The following is a 22020-nucleotide window of genomic DNA, read 5'->3' on the forward strand; positions in this document are numbered from 1 at the left end:
GACCCCATCTGGGCCTGGCATAGCCTTTGCCTCTCTCCTGGGCAGCAGCCAAGCACCTAGCTGGCCCCCAGCTCCCCTCTTCTCCCCTCCAGCTGCTGCACGTAATCTGACCATGCCCCTCCTCTGCTCAGAACCCTCCGTGGCTCTCACTGCCTTAGAATCCAGTCCAAGTCTTTAATATGGTACTTGAGGCCCAGCCAAGCTGGACTCAAGCTGACTCCCGCTCTGTGCCTTTGCACACAGTTCTGCCTGCCTACACCCTTTGCCCCACCAGGAGCATGTCCACATGTTCAAGTCTGACTTCTCCAGCGTCGCGCCAGGAAGCTCTTCCAGAACCTGACTCTGTGGCACCCCCACTCTGAGTGGACAGGGTCCTCCTCCCCTCTGAACTCCACAGCACTGAGCATGGAGTCTCTCCTGGGCATGTGGCCTGTGCCAGCCTCTAGATACATATATATTGTGCCCCTCAGGGTGCCCAGCTCTGTGTTGAACCTAGTGCGTACAATACAATCAAATCCAGCCCCTGGCCTCAGCCCACCAGGGGAGGAGACATGGAAAACACCCTCCCAGTTTCCAGAGGACTGTCCCTACCTCGCATGCTCAGAGAGGTGACAAGACATCCCCAAGGCCACACAGCTCATCGGCAGTGCAGTCAGGTTGCACACCCAGGCGGTCCCGTCTGCTCTAACCACTGTGTCACTCGGCTTCCCAGTTCCAAGCATGATTCAGGTACAGAATTTCCTTATGTTTTATGTATGTTTTTACTTTATTACAGGAGTAATCCATGTTTATTGTAAAGGAATGGGAAAATATAGAAAAGATAAAGGAAAAAAAATAAGTCACCCCCTCTCCCATCACCTAGAACAGGGCACAGTCGACACCTTCATGTGTCTTTCCGTGCCATTCTCTCGGCAATGCACCTGTCCCTTTACAAGAACACTCCATGCTATACACAGTTTTGTAAATTGTTTTCTTCTCCCTATAATAAACCGGAAGCCTCTTTTTGCATCAACAGATATTTGCCTACAGTTTGTTTTTATTGTGAAATGTTCCAAGCAGAAATGTATATATGTGTGTGCACTTTAAAATGATAATGAAAAGAACATGGAGCGTGTGCATCCCCCAGGCTAATGAACAGAACATTCGTGCCCAGGAGCCCCTGGTGTCCTCCCCGATGATTGCTCCCCCCACCCCGGAGGTCACTTCTGCTTTGACTTTGGGGTTCAGCATGCCCTTGCTTTCCTTTACAGTGTCGTCGATACCACCTGGGCGTGTTTCCCAAGCACTTGGTTAGTTTGGAACAGGTGACGGCCAGCACAGACCTGGTAGGGAAGAATGGGCACAGTGGCAGACTCCTGGGAAGGTCAAATTCAGCCGAGCCTCTGGGGCACAGGCTGGCCTCAGCCACCAGGAGCACTGACAAATGCCCCCCTCGGGGCAATCAGAGGGCAAGCTCGTGGGAAAGGCTCCCTGTCGGAAGGGCTGCGGCAGGGACCTTCAGCAGGAGACAGGGACACAGGCTGTTGTGTCTTCCTGCTTCTGAGCTCCCTGCACCCCATGTTCAGATCTCAGGAGGAGGATAAAGTTGGAAGCTTCTGTCAAGTGGACCCAGTCTCCTCAGCTGATCCAGGCGACAGGACACAGAGGGGGAGAACAGGGCTTCAGCAGCCTGTGATCGAGACCAGCCAAGTGCAGACAAGAAGCTGGGCCGGGCTTGCCGGGCAGCGCAGCACAGCGGGGCTCTCAGTAGTGACAGCTCTCGGTACATCTCTGAGTCGCTGCTCCCAGGTGGACTGGCCGCACGAGCCTGGTACACGCACCACCCTGGGGGCTCACTTCACCACCTCCCTGGGGATGCCCTTGCCCCTCTCCCGGATGGATCCTCATTCCCTGGATTGCACATCTTCCTCCTCGGTTCCCCTTTGTCTGTGTCGAGCCCATCCTCCAGGAAGGAGTTGTTGAGAAAAGAGTGCGCAGAGGTAACACTCGGGAACCTGGCATTCTAACCCACGGCTGACGGATGCTTGGCTGAGTGAGAATTCCAAGGTGGAGACCGTGGGTCTTCAGAATCATGCAGATTTGCTGTCGTCCACCTGCCACATTGCTGGGCAGCAGGCTGAAGCCGTTCTGTTTCTGCCGCCTTTGTATCTTACCTATTTTTGTTTCGCCTGGATGATGTTAAGATTTTTGAACCCAGAGTTCTGAAATTTTACACTGATATACTCTGTGGGTCTAATTTCGTCCATTGTGCCAGCACTCAATAGGCTCTTTCAATCTGGACACTCATATACTTTATTTTCCGGAAATTGGATGATTTCTTTGATTTCCTCCTCTCCATTTTCTCACTTCTCTTTCTGGGACTCCTGTTCCTCAGAGTCCTGGATCTCTGGGGCTGGTCTTCCAGCTTCCCTTCGTCACCTACTTTTCATGTTTTGCTTTTTTGCTTTACCTCCTGTGAGGTTTCCTCAACTTTCTCTCCATGGCCTTCTGTTGAGTTTTTCAATTCTGTTCTATTTTTTTAATTTCCAAGGGATTATTTTTTGTTTTCTTAATTTTTTATGACATTCTGTTCCTGTTTCATGCAATATCTTCTCTTACCTCTTAAAGTTATCTAGGATAGTTTTCTTTAAACAATTACTTTCTTCTCAGATGCTTGGGAATCTCTCTCATGATTAATTTTTAAATATGAACAAAATAAGCCTGTGGTTGATATTTGCTAGTTTAGCTTCACTATAAGGTGAGCCCAGTGGGCCATTGTCCAGAAACTTCCTGGACTGTCGGTATGTTTAGGATTTTCCTTTAGGACTGGTCAGACGCCCCAGGGTCCTCCAGGTCCGTGCCTGGAGGGTTAGGGTCTGGCTCCAGGTTTCTGGGAGCTCACTGGTGGAGAGCACTGGAGGAGTTTTCGGCCTTCAGCCTTCAGTGTCCACCTGTTTAGAAGAGCACCCACATTCACTGCGGTCCCTAGCATGCCCAGACCAGAGACCCTTTTTGACCCTTTCCAGAGTTAAACCCCAGATGTTTGCCAGGGTGGGGGAGGGGCATCACCCAGGGGCTAGGGAGAGGGAAGGGATCTAAAGATCTAACTGTTTCTCAAAGACACCTTCGAACAGCCCTCTTTGTTTTCGCCTTCTTTTCACCCTTAGATCTAGAAGCAGCTTGTGCCACCAGTTCCTAAGCTTTTGAGGATTCTGTTGTATGAATAAGTCTGCTGGGAGGGATTTAGCTGTCTGGAGTCAGCTAAGTCAGGTAATACTGACCTAACTGCTTTCCAGCTTTCACAGATTCTGTGTCTGGGGTCCCCTTTCCTGTTCTTCCTGTCTTGGTGGATTTATGTCTTTAAAAGTTCCCTTTGCTGTGGATTTATGGGCTTCCAGAGACAGTGTGTGCTCTATGCATATCTTAACCTGAACTGTCTCCTCCATATCTGTTATGACCATAGCATTGTATAGATTTGCCATATTTCACTTAACTAATCCCCTCTGGTTGGACTTGCAGCCTCTCTCCACTTTGTTGTTGTTGTTGTTGTTGTTGTTGTTAAAAGTAAAGCTGCCATAGCCATCTTGAGAGTTAGGACTTTGCTCATTTGATAGTTTTTTAGGACAAACTCAGTGAAGTAGATTGTTGATGTGGTTCGTTATGGCTTGAATGTTGTGTCCTCCCAAAATTCATGTTGAAGCCTAATATCCAATGAAATGGTATTTAGAGATGGAACCTTTGGGAGGAAATTAGGTCATGAAGGTGGAGCCCTCATGAATGGAATTAGTGCTCTTGTAAAAAGAGGAGGAGACAAAGGATCTCTCATTCTCGTCTCTCCACCACGTGAGGTCACAAGAAGACAACCACTGCAAACCAGGAAGCTGGCTCTCTCCAGACACCAGATCTGCATGCACCTTGATCTTGGACTTCCCAGCCTCCAGAACTGTCAGAAATAAATGCCTCTTGTTTAAGCCCCCCGGTCTGTGATATTCTGTTATAGCAGCCCAAATGGGCTAAGACTACCTAGGTCTTGATGGAAATAATCCAAATGAAGCAGGTTTTCCAAAATTCACTCCCTTGGGATGTTTCATGAACTTGATGTCGACATCTAGTTCTTAATGTAAACAATGTATGTAGTTAGAACTGCTGATTTATTAATTAATGTACAACCTGCTGGTTCTGAATAAGCCGTTGAGATGTTGTTAAGAATAGCTGGAGCATGAAACCTCTGCTTCAGGTTGCACGTAGACGTTTTTGGTTCCCATGTTGTAATCAGTAACTAATGACTGTGATTCTTGTGTTCCATGAAAAAAGGACAACTGTGTTGAAACTTTCCCCTTCCCTTTTGAAACCTCCTTTTGAAACTCTCTTATAAATGCCTTTGCTTGTAGTAGACTTCAGAGCACTTTCAACACTGTTGGCTTGTTTCCCGGGTCCATCAAGCTTGGCTTTCAATAAATTTTTATAAAATTATTTCTGCCTTGACAGCCTTGATTTTGGTCCAAAATTTTCTCATTATGAAGTGTGTGTGTGTGTGTGTGTGTGTGTGTGTGTGTGTGTGTGTGTGTGTGTGTGTTTGTGTCTGGTCCTGCTAGAAGAGGCTGGCAGGAAATAAGAGAAGAGCAGAGGGGAAGAGAGGACTTGCAATGGAGTCAGACCTTCTCTCTCTGACACAGCCTCACGCCAGCGCTCAGAAGCTGGATAACCCAATTTCCAATCCCTGTTCTGTCATTAACCACCTGCCACTCATTCTTTGAGCCTTTCTCTACTCATCTGTGAATTAAGTGTAATAGCACCTATCCATTGTTGACCAAATTTAAGGCTGTCTTGAGGCTGTTGAGGCAGAAATGATACTGGGAGCCAAAGGTGAGGATAGACCCGGGAAACATCCTACGTGGACCCAGAGAACTGCTCCAAAGTTTATTACAAATAGCAAAGACTTTATAGACAGAAAAGGCTGAAGAAAGCAAAAACAAAGAACAAAAAGAAGATTGGTCATTTCAAAGTTACTTTCCTTGCAAGGTGGGGATAGGGAGTCAGAACAGTAGGAAAAAAATTGATTAGTTAACAAAAGGTTACTTAGGCTACCTCTTCTGTGTGAGGATTAAAGAGGAAACCTCATTATCATACTTATGAAGATTTAAACTGGCTTGCTCGGGAAATTGGCTGTTACCTCTTTCTCCTGACTTCTAGTGTAATAGCTTGAACAGAAGTGACTTCATTTTGTTAAACTTCTAAATTAAATTTTTTTCTTACTCTTGTAACCGGAACCCCATAGCTTGCGGCTGGACATTAGATAACAATGATTCTACAGGACCTGGTAAAGGGGCATGAAAATCAATGTATACTGAGAAGTACAATTAAAAAAAAAAAAAGAATACAATGATTCTTGTTCATATGATTGCTAGAACATAATGACTTTTGCTCACATTACACACAGAATAATTATAGAAGAAATTATGAACCCAGATGGCCACTCTTTACTAGCTTACGAACTAGATTGTTTGAGGTTAACAGAAACTGAATCCGTGACTTGACTTCTTGGAGGATGGTTGCCATGAATCGGCTCCCACCCAAGAAGTTCTTTGATGTTTATCTGCAATTTTATGATTATGTCTGCACGTCCTGTTATGGCCAACGTCCAACGGGTAAAAGAAATTTGCCCACGAGAACCGGGTGATACGAAAAGGAAAAGAGTTTATTTCTGGCAGCCAGGGCTCCGCAGGTCAATGCGCAGCCCCGAGTAGAAACCTCTCGCATGCACGCAGCTTTTATTTTTAGCTAGGCGGGGAATTTTTCACGCCTGACACAATCTAGCCAATGCAAGCAAGCCAGAGATGCATAAGCTAATTTTGTGGTTAGCCCTGTAGCCCTTCCCCACCCTGGATTCCCCATAGGGACTTTCCAGGCTAAAATGCAGAGCCGCCTAAAATGGCCTTGGCCATGCTACTCTGTTTATTCCCCCATTTATTTTAGCAAGCGATTTGTACAGAAGCAGAATGCACATGTTAAGGTCATTAGGGGCTGGGGCGTCCCTTAACAGTCCCTGCTTAGATCACCATGAATCAGCCCGCCCCGCCTCCCCGCCCCCCATCCCTATAAAATCCTTTGGCAAGTCTGGGAAAGTGGAGATGGTCTTTGAGACATGAGTCCACCACGTCCCCAGGCTGCCAGCTTCCTGATGAAACGCTGCCTTTCCTTACACCAACACTTGTCTCTCAATTATTGGCTACTGAGCAGGGAGCAAACGGACCTTTTGGGGGTTCAGTAACACTGGGAAGGCCAGACCACGACCCAAGTGCCCTGGAACTTGGCAGGGGTGACTCCACTTCGATGTTTAGTCTGGTGTTTTGGAGACTAGTGCAAGAACTTAGTCTAAAACAATGGGCTCCAATCATTTTTATTGAACACCAATCATTTTTATTGAACACCCTCACAGCATTGCTGTGAGGAGTTAAATAAGCTAATGTCTTATAAACACCCAGGGCTTTATTCAATTGCACAAAAATTTATGGCATCCTTGCAACGTGCCTGGCCCCGTGTCTGGTTTGCAGGAAACAAAAGAGAGCTGTCATCTTGCTTAGTGTTGCTGGGAGAATCTTATGCCAGGAGGAGGGTGGAGGAGCTTCAGGTACTCTCTACGTGCCAAGCAGAAAGGGTAAATGCCACACTGCGTTGCGTTTTTTATTCCACAAACGTCTGTCAAGGGCTCACTGTGGCGTCGTGCTCCGTGGGCGCCGCCGTGAAGGGTCCCAGAGCCGGGGAGGAACCCGAAACTGCGGAACCTTTCTTCCCGGCCTTGGCTGCCCCGGGCGGCCCGGCAGGAAATGCGTCAAGGACCACGCCGCGTCGCGGCGCCGCAGTCGGGCCCCGGTCGCCACGGTAACGCGCAGGCGGGAGGTGTTTCAGCATGAGGGTCCGGGTTGCGCGGGCCGCGTGGGCCTGGGGCTGGGGCGCTGGTGGCCGCCGTGGCGCCTCGAGCTTCCCGGTGCCTCCGCCAGCCGCCGTGGATGTGGCGGAGCTGCTGCGAGAGGCAACGACGGCGGAGGAGGGGCCGTGGGCGGCGGCGGCGCGGCGGGTGCCCGGCCGGTACTCCGTGCTCCTCTTCCCGGGCCAAGGCAGCCAGGTGGTGGGCATGGGCCGCGGCCTTCTCGGCTACCCGCGCGTCCGCGAGCTCTACGCCGCCGCCCGCAGCGTGCTGGGCTACGACCTGCTGGAGCTGAGCCTGCACGGGCCGCAGGAGGACCTGGACCGCACTGAGCACTGCCAGCCCGCTGTCTTCGTGGCTTCGCTGGCCGCCGTAGAGAAGCTCCATCACCTGCAGCCCGCGGTGAGGTCCCAGGCCCCGTGGCAGGCCGGGGAAGGTGGACCCTACCCGAGAGGGTTCCTGCCTGCCAGGCTGGAGTGTTCCCCCGTCTGAATCATTAGGCAGCTGCTTACTGAGTTCCCCATATATACCAGGCACGGTTCTAGGCGCCGAGAGTAAAACAAGGATTCCTGCCTTAGGGGAGCTTGCATCTTAGGGGAGACGGAGAACAGCAATAAATGTGCTATGTAAATTACACTATATGTTAAAGATGGTACGTGTTATAGAATGAAATACAGAGCGGGGAAAGGGGGTGTGGGAGTGGAGGGCCAGGTTGCGATTTCTAATAATCCTTAATCATTGAATTAATTATTAAATGATTTAAAGAGGGGGCTGGCTGGTTAGCTCAGTTGGTTAGAGAGTGGCATTATAACAACAAAGTCGAGGGTTTGGATCCCTGAACCATCAGCCATCAAAAAAAAAAAAAAAAAAGACTTAAAAAGGATTAAACTTCATCCTTAAGTGAAGGATCGTTGAGAAGATGACGTTCGAGAGTGTCACTTCACTTGAAGGTGGTGAATTGATCACTGTTACTGTAGTATCAGTGCAGTAAATGTTAAGCTAGTGTATGAGATCCCTCACCCTATTTCACCTTCATGACCACCTGATGAGGTAAATACTGTTATTTTAGGGATGAGGAAAGGAGATTTGGGAATATTAAAGGAATTAGTTAAATGGTCCTGTGGAGTTGTAATAACAACATTCATTCAGTGCTTACCCTGGGGCAGGTCTGTGCTAAGCACATTGTAGACATTATCTTCACATAGTTCAGCAGCCCTGTGGAGTAGGTACTGTCCTCTGTTTTCACAGATGAGATGACTGAGGTTCAGAGAGATTAGGGAACTCTCCCAAGCTAAGAAATCCACTGTCTGCGACTCCAAAAATCATGTTCCTTACTTCTGCGCTTAATCTCTACATACCGCATGGCCAGAGAGGCTGCTCTAGGGCAGAGGCAAGAGAATCCAGAGCCCTGGGTTGGAGTCAGCATGACCAGGGAGTCAACTGGGCTTTAACTGGCCTTACCAGGGAAATTCCTTATCAGTAAAGAAGCCGGACTCGTGACTGTCAAGGCCACGTCTGTGGGCCCGTTCTAGCTGGAGCACCAGGCCAGTGGAACCTGGCTCGCTGAGACACCGAATACCAGGTCAGCTCCCAGGTACAGAGCCCTGGAATGGAGCTCCCTCGAGAATTTGGTCTCACGTTCTGCATCTGCCACCACAGGTTATTGAGAACTGTGTTGCTGCTGCTGGATTCAGTGTGGGAGAATTTGCAGCCCTAGTGTTTGCCGGAGCCATGGAATTTTCTGAAGGTACACAGGAAGGGATTTGGTTTTGTGCAGAGGTGTGGCCTAGCTGGGCTCACTGGGGACAAGGGACCCTACCAAAAATGATACTGGACCCTCTCAGGAGTGAAGGGAAGGGAGCACAAGGATGGTAATGACATTGAATCTCGAGGATCAGACTTCACTGTGATAACCTTCTAATCCCGAAGGATTCATTAGGGATTTCCTTCCTTTTTGTAATCTCATGAAGTCTGCTTGCTTAACTGTACCCCCACCACCTTGTACACTCTTACTCCACCCACAGCCCCCCAGTGCCTGCCACATGTAGATGCTCAATAGATGTACATTGAATGAAAAAGAGTAAATGAATATTTGATTTTGAGCCATACCAGTTTTAACTTCTTAAGATTTTTGCTTATATTTAAAACAGTTAAACATTTTTGCTTATAATTAAATATGGTCAAGGGATTTGAATAGACATTACTCCAAAGAATATGTACAAGTGGCCATCATGGAAATGTAAATCAGGACCACAGTGAGGCTGGCTGGTTAGCTCAGCTGGTTAGAGCACGGTGCTGGTAACACCAAGGGCCAGCTGCCAAGAAAAAAAAAAAAATACAATGAGATTAACTCCACACCCACTTCAGATAGCACTCCACACCCACTAGGATGGCTTTATACAAAAAATAAAATAAAATAATTATTGTTACTGGCCAGTTGCCAAAAATAATAAGTATTGACAAGGATATAGAAAAATAGGAGCTCTCATACATTGCTGGTGGGAATGTAAAAAGGTTCAGCCGCTGTGGAGAACAGTCTGGCCGCCCCTCAAAATGTTAAACATATGATTACCATATGACCCAGCTTTTTTTTTTTTTTTTTTTTTTTGCTGGCCAGTACAGGAATTAAACTCTGCCCTTGGTGTTATCAACAACATGCTCTAGGCTGGCTGGTTGTTCAGTTGGTTAGAGCACAGTATTATAACACCAGTGTTAAGGGTTCAGATCCCTGTACTGGCCAGCCACCAAAAAAAGCAAAAGCAAAAAAAAATACCACACACACACACACACACACCATGCTCTAACCAGCTGAGCTAACCACTTTGTACTGCACTTTCAGCCTTTCACAAGAACTGTGGAGCAAATACATGTAAGAGCCTGTGGTCAGAAGTAGGAGAAAACACACAGGAAAGTGGAGAAAGCTTGTGGAAATCCTCCCATGCAGGCATTAAAGCAATAACTATGCAAAGTGTCAGGTGAAAAAGCTAAATATAAAATTGTAAATATGCTATAAATCTGCAAATTATGTACACATAAACTAAATTATGTACACATAAACTATGTGTAATAAAACAGTTTAATTAGGATGTTGAAAAATGAAACTTTTGGGCCGGCCCGTGGCTCACTCGGGAGAGTGCGGTGCTAATAACACCAAGGCCCCGGGTTCGGATCCCATATACGGATGGCCGGTTCGCTCACTGGGTGAGCGTGGTGCTGACCACACCAAGTCAAGGGTTAAGATCCCCTTACCGGTCATCTTTTAAAAAAAAAGAAAAATGAAACTTTTTCCTTAACAATAAAAAAAAAACCTGAGGTGAAATCCACATAAAATACAATTAACCATTTCAAAGTGTATAATTTGGTGGTATATGGTATATTCATAATGTTGTGCAACAGCAGCTCTCTCTCTCTAGTTTCAAAACTTTCATCACCCCATAAAAGCACCCAGGCCCACTAAGCAATCACTCCCATTTCTGGGCCAGCTTTGACCCAGCAATTCTGCTTGGAGGTATATACCCAAGAAATTAAAACATACACCACACTGAAAAACTTGTAGACAGATGTTTACAGCAGCATTATTTATAACAGCCAAAAGGTAGAAACAGCTCAAATGTTCATCATCGATGAATTGTGATATATCCATTCAATGGAATATTTTTCACTCATAAGAAGGAATACAATACTGATACATGCTACAACATTGTGAACCTTAAAAACGTTGTAAAAGTGAATGAAGCCAGACAAAAAGGTCACGTATTGTATGATTCCTTTTACATGAAATATCCAGAGTTCATGAGTCCAGTCCCTAGAAACAGCAGATTAGAGGTTAGCAGGGATGGAGGGAGGAAGGAGTGGGAGTGACTACTCAGCGGGCCTGGGTGCTTCTGTGGGGTGATGAAAGTTTTGAAACTAGAGACAGAGAGCTGCAGTTGCACAACATTATGAATATACCACATACCACCAAATTATACAATTTGAAATGGTTAATTGTATTTTACATGGATTTCACCTGTTTTTTTGTTTGTTTGTTTGTTTGTTTGTTGAAGATGACCAGTAAGGGGATCTCAACCCTTGACTTCGTGTTGTCAGCACCACGCTCAGCCAGTGAGCGAACCAGCCTTCTCTATATAAGGATCCAAACCCATGGCCTTGGTGTTATCAACACCACACTCTCCCGAGTGAGCCACTGGCTGGCCCTGTTTGTTTATTTTTCTTTTGATTGTTTTTTGTTTTTTGTCTTTTTCGTGACCGGCACTCAGCCAGTGAGTGCACCAGCCATTCCTGTATAGGATCCGAACCCGCGGTGGGAGCGTCACTGCGCTCCCAGCGCCGCACTCTCCCGAGTGCGCCACGGGCTCGGCCCTGTTTGTTTTTTAATTAAGGAAAAAGTTTCATTTTTCCACATCCTAATTAAACTGTTTTATTACACGTAGGTTATGTGTACGTAATTTGCAGATTTATAGCATATTTACAATTTTATATTTAGTTTTTTCACCTGACACTTTGCATAGTTATTGCTTTAATGCCTGCATGGGAGGATTTCCACAAGCTTTCTCCACTTTCCTGTGTGTTTTCTCCTACTTCTGACCACAGGCTCTTACATGTATTTGCTCCACAGTTCTCGTGAAAGGCTGAAAGTGCAGTACAAATACATGTAAGTGCTGAGTGAATGAAGATAGGTTAAGGAGAAAGGGTGCAGGGTCTACTACTCAGGCCCTCCCTGTTGTCCCATTAAACCCTGGGTGGGTCCCATGATCTCTCCTTTGTCTGTTCATCTCTCCTTCCCATCCAGGGAGCAGACCCAGGACCAGGATGTTAGCTGTCTAACAGTTACAGGCCAATCTTATGGTTCTTAATTGTTTTCCTGTTCAACATGATTTATTTTTAAATACTAAACTAATTAATAGTAACTCCAAGTTTTCATAACAACCCAGGTAGAGTGGATATTATCACCCTCATTTTACTAACTAAAAATCTGAGCCAGAAAGTTGTTACTTGCCCAAGGCAATGTAGCTCCAAGTCTGTTCCCCTTTACCCCAGGGTTTCTCAACAATGGCACTATTGACATTTTGGACCAGATAATTCTTTGTTTTGCGGGGGGCTGTCCTGTGTATTGTAGTGTGATGAGCAGTTTCCCTAGCAGTACCCACTAGATGTCAATAGCACTCTCTTCCAGTTGTAACAATCAGAAAATGTCTCCAGACACTGCCCTAGGGCAGAATCACCCTAGGTTGAGAACTATTGGCTTCCACCAAACCAGCTTTTTTTTTCCAAAAGATGACCGGTAAGGGGATCTTAACCCCTGACTTGGTGTTGTCAGCACCACGCTCTCCCAGGTCAGCTAACCGGCCATCCCTATATAGGATCCGAACCCGTGGCCTTGGTGTTATCAGCACCACGCTCTCCCGAGTGAGCCATGGGCTGGCTCCCAAACCAGCTTTAAGGGAGGAAGCTCCTTGGGTTAATTTTTATAGTGCCAAGAACAGCACCTGCTTTCAGCCGATGGAAGTAACAGCTGTGTGTAGTAGATATAGCTACGCAGAACCACGACCCTGTGGGCTGGTAATAAATACCAATATCAGTGTCTCCAGTGCAGAGTAGAACTTGGCCTTTGTCAGGTCTAGCCTTTCCTCCTCCATTATGTGTCTTGATTTTTCCAAATGCACTTCTCTCTGGATAGGTTTGTATGCAGTGAAAATCCGAGCAGAGGCCATGCAGGAAGCTTCAGAAGCTGTCCCCAGTGGGATGTTGTCTGTCCTCGGCACGCCTCAGTCCAAGTTCACCTTCGCTTGTTTGGAAGCCCAGGAACACTGCAAGTCTTTGGGCATAGAGAACCCTGTGTGTGAGGTGTCCAACTACCTCTTTCCTGATTGCAGGGTGATTTCAGGACACCTAGAGGTTGGTGTTGATGGGAACCGTCTTCACAGGCCCCAGTCGAGTATGGAGGGTTGGAATTGCTCCACACCTGTGAGGCCCCAGTAGTGGAGCAGGTGCTCTGCTGAGCGTGGTCTTTAGGAAGTATGCGAGGGCAGGGCGAGTGTGTGGTAGACTGAGCACTGAAGAGACGGGCAGGAAGCCAGGACACTGCCTGGTTTCACCACGTGCAGATGGGGGTCTGGAACAGATTGCCCAGCCCACATGTGAAGTAAAGGGGCTGGGCCACGTGATCTCCAGGCTTCCTACTGTAGATTCTGGACTTCTCACGAGTGTCCAATCTGGTCAGCCTGATCTGATTCCTTAGAGAAAGTAGAGCTGTTTGCTGTGGGATTGCTCTGCCATACCCTGCTTTTTCTTAGGTGTCTGTTTTTGCATCAAAGTTAATTTCCTTTTTTCTGTCCTTCTTCCACTTGCTGCTTCCCCAAACATTGTTTATAGAGTAGCTCCTATGTAACAAGTACTGGGGATACAGACTGATGAACCCAGGTTCCTGCCGTCAAAGGAAGACAAGTGTCAACAGATGACTGCAGGCCCAGGGTGTCAGGAGGATGAGAGCAAGTTTGCTGGGCAGAGGGGCACTCTGAGGAGAGGCAGGAGCCCCAATGGAAAGGGTGGCAGGGACTGAGCACCTGGCACAGGGAATGCCGCATGATGCAGACTGGAGCATGAGGGGCTGTGCCCAGGGCCAGGCGGTCATTTGTCTTACCTGTGCTGTCTGGGAGGGATTCCAGTTCATGTTTATGCACAAGGAAGCTGAGGCAGAGAAAGAGGCGAGTGCTCGGAGAGAGGAGAAGGAAAATTGAACCCAAGTCTGTCTCACTCTGGAATCTTCTCCACTCAACTATGCTCAGTTCCTCTTTGTGTCTAAGGGCTGCCACCCACCAAGTGTCCTTCCATACCTCCTCTGTATCAATGAGAGCCAATAGGTCCCACGTGTGACCTTTCTGAAATGATGGGACGGTCAGTTACAGTGGCCCCAGTTAATCATAGAGCTGGGTGTTCATTCCCTTTAGCAGCCTTGGAAAGAGGCCTGTAAATGGTCCAGGAGGGGCCCCAGTCAGGGCAGGAATCTCTCACAGGCTCCCAGACAGGTGCACATCCAGTTGTGTGATGACTCCTGGGAGCCCAGGTTTGTGTTTTTGGTATCCTTGGAAGTGCCACAGCAAAGAGCTCAGATGAGGGCAGGAGTACCCCTGTGCAGGGGACCCCTTCTCAACAGTTTTTTTTTTTTTTTTTTTTGTGGCTGGCCACTACGGGGATCTGAACCCTTGCCGTTGGTGTTATAACACTGCTCTCTAACTAACTGAGCTAACTGGCCGGTCCCCTTTCCAACAATTGATGTGAAGAACTACTTCACTTCTGCTAGACCAATGCCTGGGCTGAGGTTAGCCATGGAGGAACCTGCTGGACCCCAAGATTGTGGCCTTGACTCCTGTGGTCCTCACCTGGGACTTGACTTGGTTCAGCCGTTTAGTGAGTCCAGAGACCTTACGTGGAAAGCACTTTGAGACCACAAGTGCCACAGGAAGAGCCACTGGGAAGCCATCCATATAGGTACCGGTCATGCAAACAATCCAGGCATGGCAGGAAGGGCTTGGGTCACAGAGGCTCCCAGCCCCTGAAGCATTTCCCTCAGTGAGGTGGAGATGGATGGAGGGTGACGATGGATGGGATAGGTCAGTCAGGACAGGTGAGGTTGTGCTGTGGTAACATAAACCTGTCAGTGTCTACAGAAGTCAAGTGTGGTTACCATACCCAGTACTTGCAGGGCTCTGCTGCGCTTTGTTTATCCCCAGGGCTCAGGCTGCTGGAACAGTCTCTTTATGGAACATTGTTAGACTAAAAGGCAGAGGGAAAGTGAGACATGATCAGAGCACGTCCCCTGACAGTGCCTGGCAGGCAGTATATGCTCTTTCTGCAGGAAGAAACCCACAACCAAGAATAGTAATCCCTCCTACCCCTTGCAGGACAAACAGCTACCCTGTTATAATTTTTTCCCGTGGACCTGGATGGGCTTAGTGTGCAAGATAAAAGTAATTGCTAATCCTTAATATAGCACTTGTATGCCACGATAGTTCTCTTCACCATAGCTCTATGAGATAACTATTATCCCTGCCTTTTTTTGGCACTAGTATTTTAAAGATCTTTGCAACTTAGGTTGTCCGCAAACAGTTGCAAGTCCTTGGGCCTATTGGCTGGCCCAAGGCCCTTTCTAAGGTGCGCTTTAGAGAAGGCTTTTGGCTTGAGGGAGAAAGCTCTTTTCTTCTCTAAAGAAACCCCAGATGAGGCTGACAGTACCCCAGAGGTTCTAATGGCAAAGGCCCTGTGTTTTGTGAAATTGGGCTTGGATTTTCCTTCTGAATTTTCATTTTGAAGACTGTGGAGTAACAAGAAAATAGGCTTGTTAAAAATTATGAAGGGTAAAAAAATAAAAATAAAATTGTAAGGTAACAAAATTCTTATAGAAAACTAACACGTCAGATAGTGCTTTTCACTCTCTCACATCTTATCTGATTTGATCTTCTACCTTGTGCAGTAGATAAAACTGCTTATTTTAGGTATGAGAAAGAAGAGGCTCATACATGTGAAGGGATTTGCCTGGGCCACCAAGCTAATAAATGATGGTTCTGGGACAGACTCACGTTTAGCAGCTTTGGGTCTCTCTTCAGCCATACTATGGTCACCTTGCAGTTGGGGCTTGTGAATGGTCACATCCCTAAATGGGGTTGAGACACTGGATATAGAACTAATTTTAACTGGAATGAAAAAAGTGATTAAGGGTCATCACTCAGGGGTGGGCAGAATTAAATACAGGTGTGAATGTGGGGGAGAAGCATGTGACGTACAGAGGATTAAATACAGGTGTGAATGGGGGAGAAGCATGTGATGTACAGAGGACTAAATACAGGTGTGAATGGGGGAGAAGCATGTGATGTACAGAGGGTTAAATACAGGTGTGAATGTGGGGGAGAAGCATGTGATGTACAGAGGGTTAAATACAGGTGTGAATGTGGGGGAGAAGCATGTGACGTACAGAGGATTAAATACAGGTGTGAATGGGGGAGAAGCATGTGACGTACAGAGGATTAAATACAGGTGTGAATGGGGGAGAAGCATGTGACGTACAGAGGATTAAATACAGGTGTGAATGGGGGAGAAGCATGTGACGTACAGAGGATTAAATACAGGTGTGAATGTGGGGGAGAAGCATGTGACGTACAGAGGATTAAATACAGGTGTGAATGTGGGGGAGAAGCATGTGACGTACAGAGGATTAAATACAGGTGTGAATGTGGGGGAGAAGCATGTGACGTACAGAGGATTAAATACAGGTGTGAATGTGGGAGAAGCATGTGACGTACAGAGGATTAAATACAGGTGTGAATGTGGGAGAAGCATGTGACGTACAGAGGATTAAATACAGGTGTGAATGTGGGGGAGAAGCATGTGACGTACAGAGGATTAAATACAGGTGTGAATGTGGGAGAAGCATGTGACGTACAGAGGATTAAATACAGATGTGAATGTGGGGGAGAAGCATGTGACGTACAGAGGATTAAATACAGGTGTGAATGTGGGAGAGAAGCATGTGACGTACAGAGGATTAAATACAGGTGTGAATGTGGGGGAGAAGCATGTGACGTACAGAGGATTAAATACAGGTGTGAATGTGGGGGAGAAGCATGTGACGTACAGAGGATTAAATACAGGTGTGAATGTGGGAGAGAAGCATGTGACGTACAGAGGATTAAATACAGGTGTGAATGTGGGGGAGAAGCATGTGACGTACAGAGGATTAAATACAGGTGTGAATGGGGGAGAAGCATGTGACGTACAGAGGATTAAATACAGATGTGAATGTGGGGGAGAAGCATGTGACGTACAGAGGATTAAATACAGGTGTGAATGTGGGGGAGAAGCATGTGACGTACAGAGGATTAAATACAGGTGTGAATGTGGGGGAGAAGCATGTGACGTACAGAGGGTTAAATACAGGTGTGAATGCATGGGAGAAACGTGATATACAGAAGACTGCCGCTGTTGCCAGTGGTGACTTGCCTCTGTGTTTCTTCCTCTACAATGTGCTCGGCATGAACTTCCTTTCTTTCTCTTCCAGGCTCTGCAGTTTCTCCGGCAGAATTCCAGTAAGTATCACTTCAGACGCACCAAGCTGTTGCCGGTTAGCGGTGGGTTCCACACCCGCCTCATGGAGCCAGCCTTGGAGCCCCTGGCACAAGTTTTAAAGGCAATTGATATTAAGAAGCCTCTTGTTTCTGTCCACTCCAACGTCAATGGGAATAGATACATGCACCCCAAACACATCCGGAAGCTGCTGGTCCAGCAGGTGGTGTCCCCAGTGAAGTGGGAGCAGACGATGCACACCATATATGAAAGGAAAAAGGGCACTGACTTCCCCAAAACTTTTGAAGTGGGCCCTGGGCAGCAGCTGGGAACCATCTTGAAGAACTGTAACCTGCAGGCCTGGAAGTCCTACAGTCATGTGGATGTGCTGCAGGCTGGCCAGGATCCATCTCTGGACCCTGAGGAGTCTCCGCAGTGATGTTGGGGGCTCAAGTGGGATGACCCCAGTCTGTCCTCCTGAGTCCAGGCTGTGGCTGCGCCTGCCCTCCTTTCCCAGTGGGCTTCTCCTCCGAAGAGTGATTGAGAGGGATTGTGTGCAAAGTGCTACAAATGCCCCATAAAGCACTAAACATGAGTATTTCTTTATTTGACCCAGGCCATTTTTCCCCCTGAAAAAAATGTTTGGATGCTGGGGAAAGACAGCAGTGCTGCTTATGTCCCAAGACTGCCAGCTCTTGCCTCTTCAGCCCTGTGCACGGCAGGCCCCTCACCCTCTGGAGATGCAAAGGGCTGGCCTGTTGCCCTGTGGGTGTTGTGAATGCATTGGCAGGGCCTCGAGTTGGGCCTGTGCCGGGGGGCTCCACCGCTGCCCTGCAGCCTGCCAGCCACCTATGGCCAGAATCTTAGCTCCTTTGTCATTGAACCTGAAAGGCTTCAGAACCCACGTGGCCTTGGCAGCTATTCTGCCGACCCCCTCCCTTGACAGCTGGGAGACTGAGTCCCACTTTTGTTCATGTTTCTGGGAAGTGCGTATTGAGTGCCTGCCATATGTCAGAGTATGAATGACCTCTGTCCTAGTAGAAGAGTGTCCGTGAGTAAGGTGCCTGGGAAGGGAGGGCAGCTGAGGTCCCTGGTCCCCTGGGGTAGACGCCAGCTTCCCCGTGGAGAAGCCCAGGTCATCCATTGGGACTGTGGTTACTGTGGGTCTGCTGGGTGCCAGTGGCCGGGCCCAGTGCAGGCTGCCCTCTGAGAGCTCCCTCTCGGCTCCACACCAGGAGGCACAGCCTCTCCTCGGAGAATGTGGCTCTTTGTGTTAATATTAAATATGAGAAATTCTAAGCTGCTTGGGTGGTGGTTTCATTATTCAGTGATAGTGGGAAAACCTTATTGGGAGAGAACTCTCTGAATTTGCCTTAAAATGTTACTGTTGTAGACACACATGTCAAATCTTGGATAGGTTGTTTCTCAACAGGGTCCTGTTAGCCCCTGGGCATGTATTAGGGTTTTCAGAAGCAGAACCAGTAGGTTATACACACACACACCTGCATAGTGGATGGATGAGAGGGGATTTACTAGAGGAATTCGATCACATAATTATAGAGGCTGGGAAATCCATGATAGGCCGTCTACAAGCTAGAGACGCTGGGATGTCAGTAGCATGGCTCAGTCAAGTCTAAAAGCCTCAGACCCGGGAAGCCAGTGGTGTACTCTCAGTCCTAGGCCAAATGCCTGAGAACCTGGGGGGCTGTTGGTGTAAGTCCTGGAACCCAAAGGCCAGAGAACCTGCAGTTCTGATGTCCAAGAACAGGAGGAAAAGGGTGTCCCAGCTCCAGAAGACAGGAAACTTTTATCTCCTGTTTTGTTCTCCCCAGGCCCCCGGCCAATTGGATGGTGCCTGCCCACCTGGGGGGCAGATCTTCCCACTCAGTCCACTGACTCATGAAAAGCCCCTCTGAAGCACCCTCGCAGGCACACCCAGAAGGAGCGCTTTGCCAGGTATTCCGTCATCTAGTCAAGTTAACACCTAAAATTCACCACCACAGGGCAGAACTGTTCTTTGTGTGGGACCATCCTGCTCTCATGGGCAGCCATCCCCAGCCACTACGTGCCAGTAGTACTTCCAGGCACTGGGACGCCCAGACGCCCGCACGATTCCCCACAGCCCTGGCCGAGAACCACTGCAGATGCTGACATGGAACACGCTTCTCACCACAACCCAAGTGAGTGCTGTTTGGAGCACAGTAGTTCTTAGGAAGGAACTATTTCATAAAACTATTGCACAAAGGACTTCATTATTATTTTTACATACTCACTGAGTCTGCTCGAACCCCTCCCTGAGTGCTTGAAGTGAGGGCAGCCTTGGAGCCGTGAGCTCTTCACAGCCCAGGCCTGGGGTCTGGCAGCGCTGCAGGCAGGTGGGATCTTAGGGTCACGTTCAGCTCTGAGGAGCAAAGTCCCTAATAAAGGAGCTGCAGGGGTTTTGGGGGTTTCCTCTTTGCCGTGAGAACCTAGGCGGGTAGTCTGATCAGGGGGCCTTACTGCTCCCTGGGCAGGGCCCTTTTCTCCTTGTCCGGCCTGGTGCTATCGGATCCATCCGTCTTCTAAGCTGCAGGAAGGGGGAAGGAACAGCAAGCAAAGAGCATATGGTGCTGCCTTAAGGAAGACTCTTGGAAGCTGTCAACATCTCTGCCTGTAGTACAAGGGCTGCCCAGCAGGTAACCCAAAGGTGGGGCCAGGCAGGGTTCCACCTCCGACTACATGAGCCGGAGGCTGGGGCAAGCAGGCCCTTCCCCTGCTCCTGTGGACTTTGGATCTGGACAGAGTAGCAGGCTCAGGGCAGAGAGGGGGTCATCAGGGGAGCCTGGAGTACTGGAGTGAGGGTCTGGAAGGCCATGGTAGGTCCTATGTCCTGTTGCTTGGTGGGGTCCTGGTGGAATTCTGCTACCTTAGGGGAAATACTGATGCCGTCTTTGGTCCCAGGGCACTGGCAAGAATTGGCCCCTGCCACTGAATATTTGGGTCCCATGTCTGTGGGGAACTTTGACCTGTTTCTCCAGGTCTGCCTGGGATTGGGGCACTGCTCCTGCCTGGCAGGGACAGGTCTCCCTGGGCACTTTCTAAGAGACTCAGTCTCCAAAAATTCTGACCCGGCCAGAAGTTTTGTTCAGAAGCATTTGAAATGGACAAAGATAACTTCATCTTTTTTCTGAGACCACTTGCCCACAGGCCTAGACCAAGGGCAGTCATGGGCACACACTGTGCCAAGGAAGTGTGGGGTCGGTCTGATTTGGTGCAGCACACATGATGGGCCCTTTGTGCCCCCACAGCCTTGTTGCCTCCTGTGGAAAGTTGCTCCACTGCCCCCATATGGCCTCCACCCCAGCAGGTCTAGTGTCAGTCCCCAGGCTAGGGTCTGTGCCATCTACCCTGTGTGGCCTAGGACTGCCTCAGGGCTGCTGCTGTTGTGGCAGCAGAGTGTAATGTGGAGAGTCTTCAGGAATCACGGTGCCCCCAGGTGACAAAATGTCACCTCTGCCCCTTCCTGGGAGGGACAGGCCTCTGGTCCTCCCCTTTTCGGGGTTGAGGAGCGACTCCTAGTATTGCTGTTGACTCAGAGATTAAAGCCCATCTCACCTCAGGAGACTCTGGCGACCTAGCACAGGTGGCCTGGGGCTTTGGCCTGGCTCTGGTGTTTAAATTTACTGCCTTGAGACAGCAGAACCCAAAACGGCGGCCTCTGCTTTTCTGAACATTTATGGAGAACGTCCTCCATGCAGGGGAGGGGTCGTGTGAGGTATGGGGCAGGCAGGGAGGGAGGGGAGCCAGCACTGACTGGCAAGGCAGAGAAAGTGGCCCAGCCCTGCTGTGGCCAGCGACAGGCGCCAGCACAGGCAGCAAGCACCAGCAATGCCGGGCAGGGTCACACACACCCAGTAACTAACAGCCCCTCCCCCGAGCAGACAGACAGACCCCCTCATCTGGCCTGAACCCTCCCCTGTGGCATCCATCCAGGGCCAGCCCCACTCCTCTTCCTGAGGCGCCTGTGATCCCTCCACAGCAAGCTCATAAATCTGCGTAACTCCAGATGCGTCTCTGGTGCTTTGGTCAGTGGGGTTGAACAAGGATGACCCTCAAGGGCGTCCATGGCCAGGGAGGATGTCAAGACCACCAGCAGGGAGAGGGCAGGGCAGGAGCAGGGCTGGGAGCCTCCTCACACCACCACGTGACTGCACCTGCAGCAACGGTGAAGGCCCCTCACCTGTGTCCAGTTTGGGCTGCTAGAAATCTGTCTGCCCGGGCACTTTCTCCTCCCGCTCTTTTAGTAAGGATAATGTTGTTCAACTTGTCCCGAGTGCCTCCTGGTGCCAGGCTCTGTGCTGTCACCTCCACAGGGCTGGCCTTCCAACCCTCACTGCTTACGCATGAGCCCACCGGTCTCAGGCCTCAAGAATGGCCCTGCGCCCCCATATTTACTGCGTGCCCTGCCCTGTCTGAGCAACACCCCTGCTGCTGCCTCCAGGCCGGCCGAACATCTCTGCTGAGGGAAGCAGGTCAGGATCTGGAGCCACTACCTAGAAATGGGACAAGCGCCAAAGCCCCTTCCCGTCCGTGGGCCTCTGTCCTCATCTGCCTGATGGAGGCTGGACTGGATGACCATGGTGGCCAGAGGATCCCAGTTGGATCAGGATGGGAGGATCCTGCTTTGATCCGGACCTGGCTTAGTCTCTTACCAGATGCCTGGGGCACCTCAATCAATTCCCTTACCTTGCTGGCCCTGGTTTCCCACTTGTAGGGTGGCCTGTCTGGAGCTGGTGAGAATGAGCGTCTGCTGCCACAGGTGTGGGGGCCACAGCTGTGGGGGTGGGGCTCAAGGCCACGAGGTTGATAGAACCGTGGGCAAGACGCTGGCCCGAGGTGGGCCACAGCCTTCTCCTCCCTGCCCTGGCGGGGAAGGCCTCTTCTCACCTCCCTTCTCCTTCAGGGCAGAACTTCTAGTATCTGACACCCCCAGCCCACAGCCTTCCTGGAGAAGTTATGGGGCACAAGGACAGGAGGGCCACAGGCTGCCCCGGAGGCCTGACCCCGCAGCTGGT

General features: G+C 49.2%; 1 protein-coding gene across 1 annotated transcript; it reads left to right on the plus strand.

The window, feature by feature from the left end:
• Positions 1–6865: 6865 nt before the first annotated feature.
• On the plus strand, positions 6866–18265 carry MCAT (malonyl-CoA-acyl carrier protein transacylase). Its single transcript, XM_063075676.1, has 4 exons — positions 6866–7309; positions 8567–8654; positions 12588–12805; positions 16962–18265. The coding sequence occupies exons 1-4, from the start codon at positions 6890–6892 to the stop codon at positions 17403–17405; spliced, it is 1170 nt and encodes a 389-aa protein (XP_062931746.1). The 5' UTR covers positions 6866–6889; the 3' UTR covers positions 17406–18265.
• The last annotated feature ends 3755 nt before the right edge of the window (positions 18266–22020 follow it).

Source organism: Cynocephalus volans, chromosome 12 (genome assembly GCF_027409185.1).
Source record: "Cynocephalus volans isolate mCynVol1 chromosome 12, mCynVol1.pri, whole genome shotgun sequence".
Classification (NCBI taxonomy): Eukaryota; Metazoa; Chordata; class Mammalia; order Dermoptera; family Cynocephalidae; genus Cynocephalus; species Cynocephalus volans.

What these genes read in the sequence shown, in the direction of transcription:
- MCAT (XM_063075676.1), top strand. Translation starts at nt 6,890, where the DNA reads ATGAGGGTCCGGGTTGCGCGGGCCGCGTGGGCCTGGGGCTGGGGCGCT. An exon ending in AGCCATGGAATTTTCTGAAG is followed by an intron (nt 8,655 to 12,587) that starts GTACACAGGAAG and finishes CTCTCTGGATAG; the next exon opens with GTTTGTATGCAGTGAAAATC. An exon ending in TGATTTCAGGACACCTAGAG is followed by an intron (nt 12,806 to 16,961) that starts GTTGGTGTTGAT and finishes TTTCTCTTCCAG; the next exon opens with GCTCTGCAGTTTCTCCGGCA.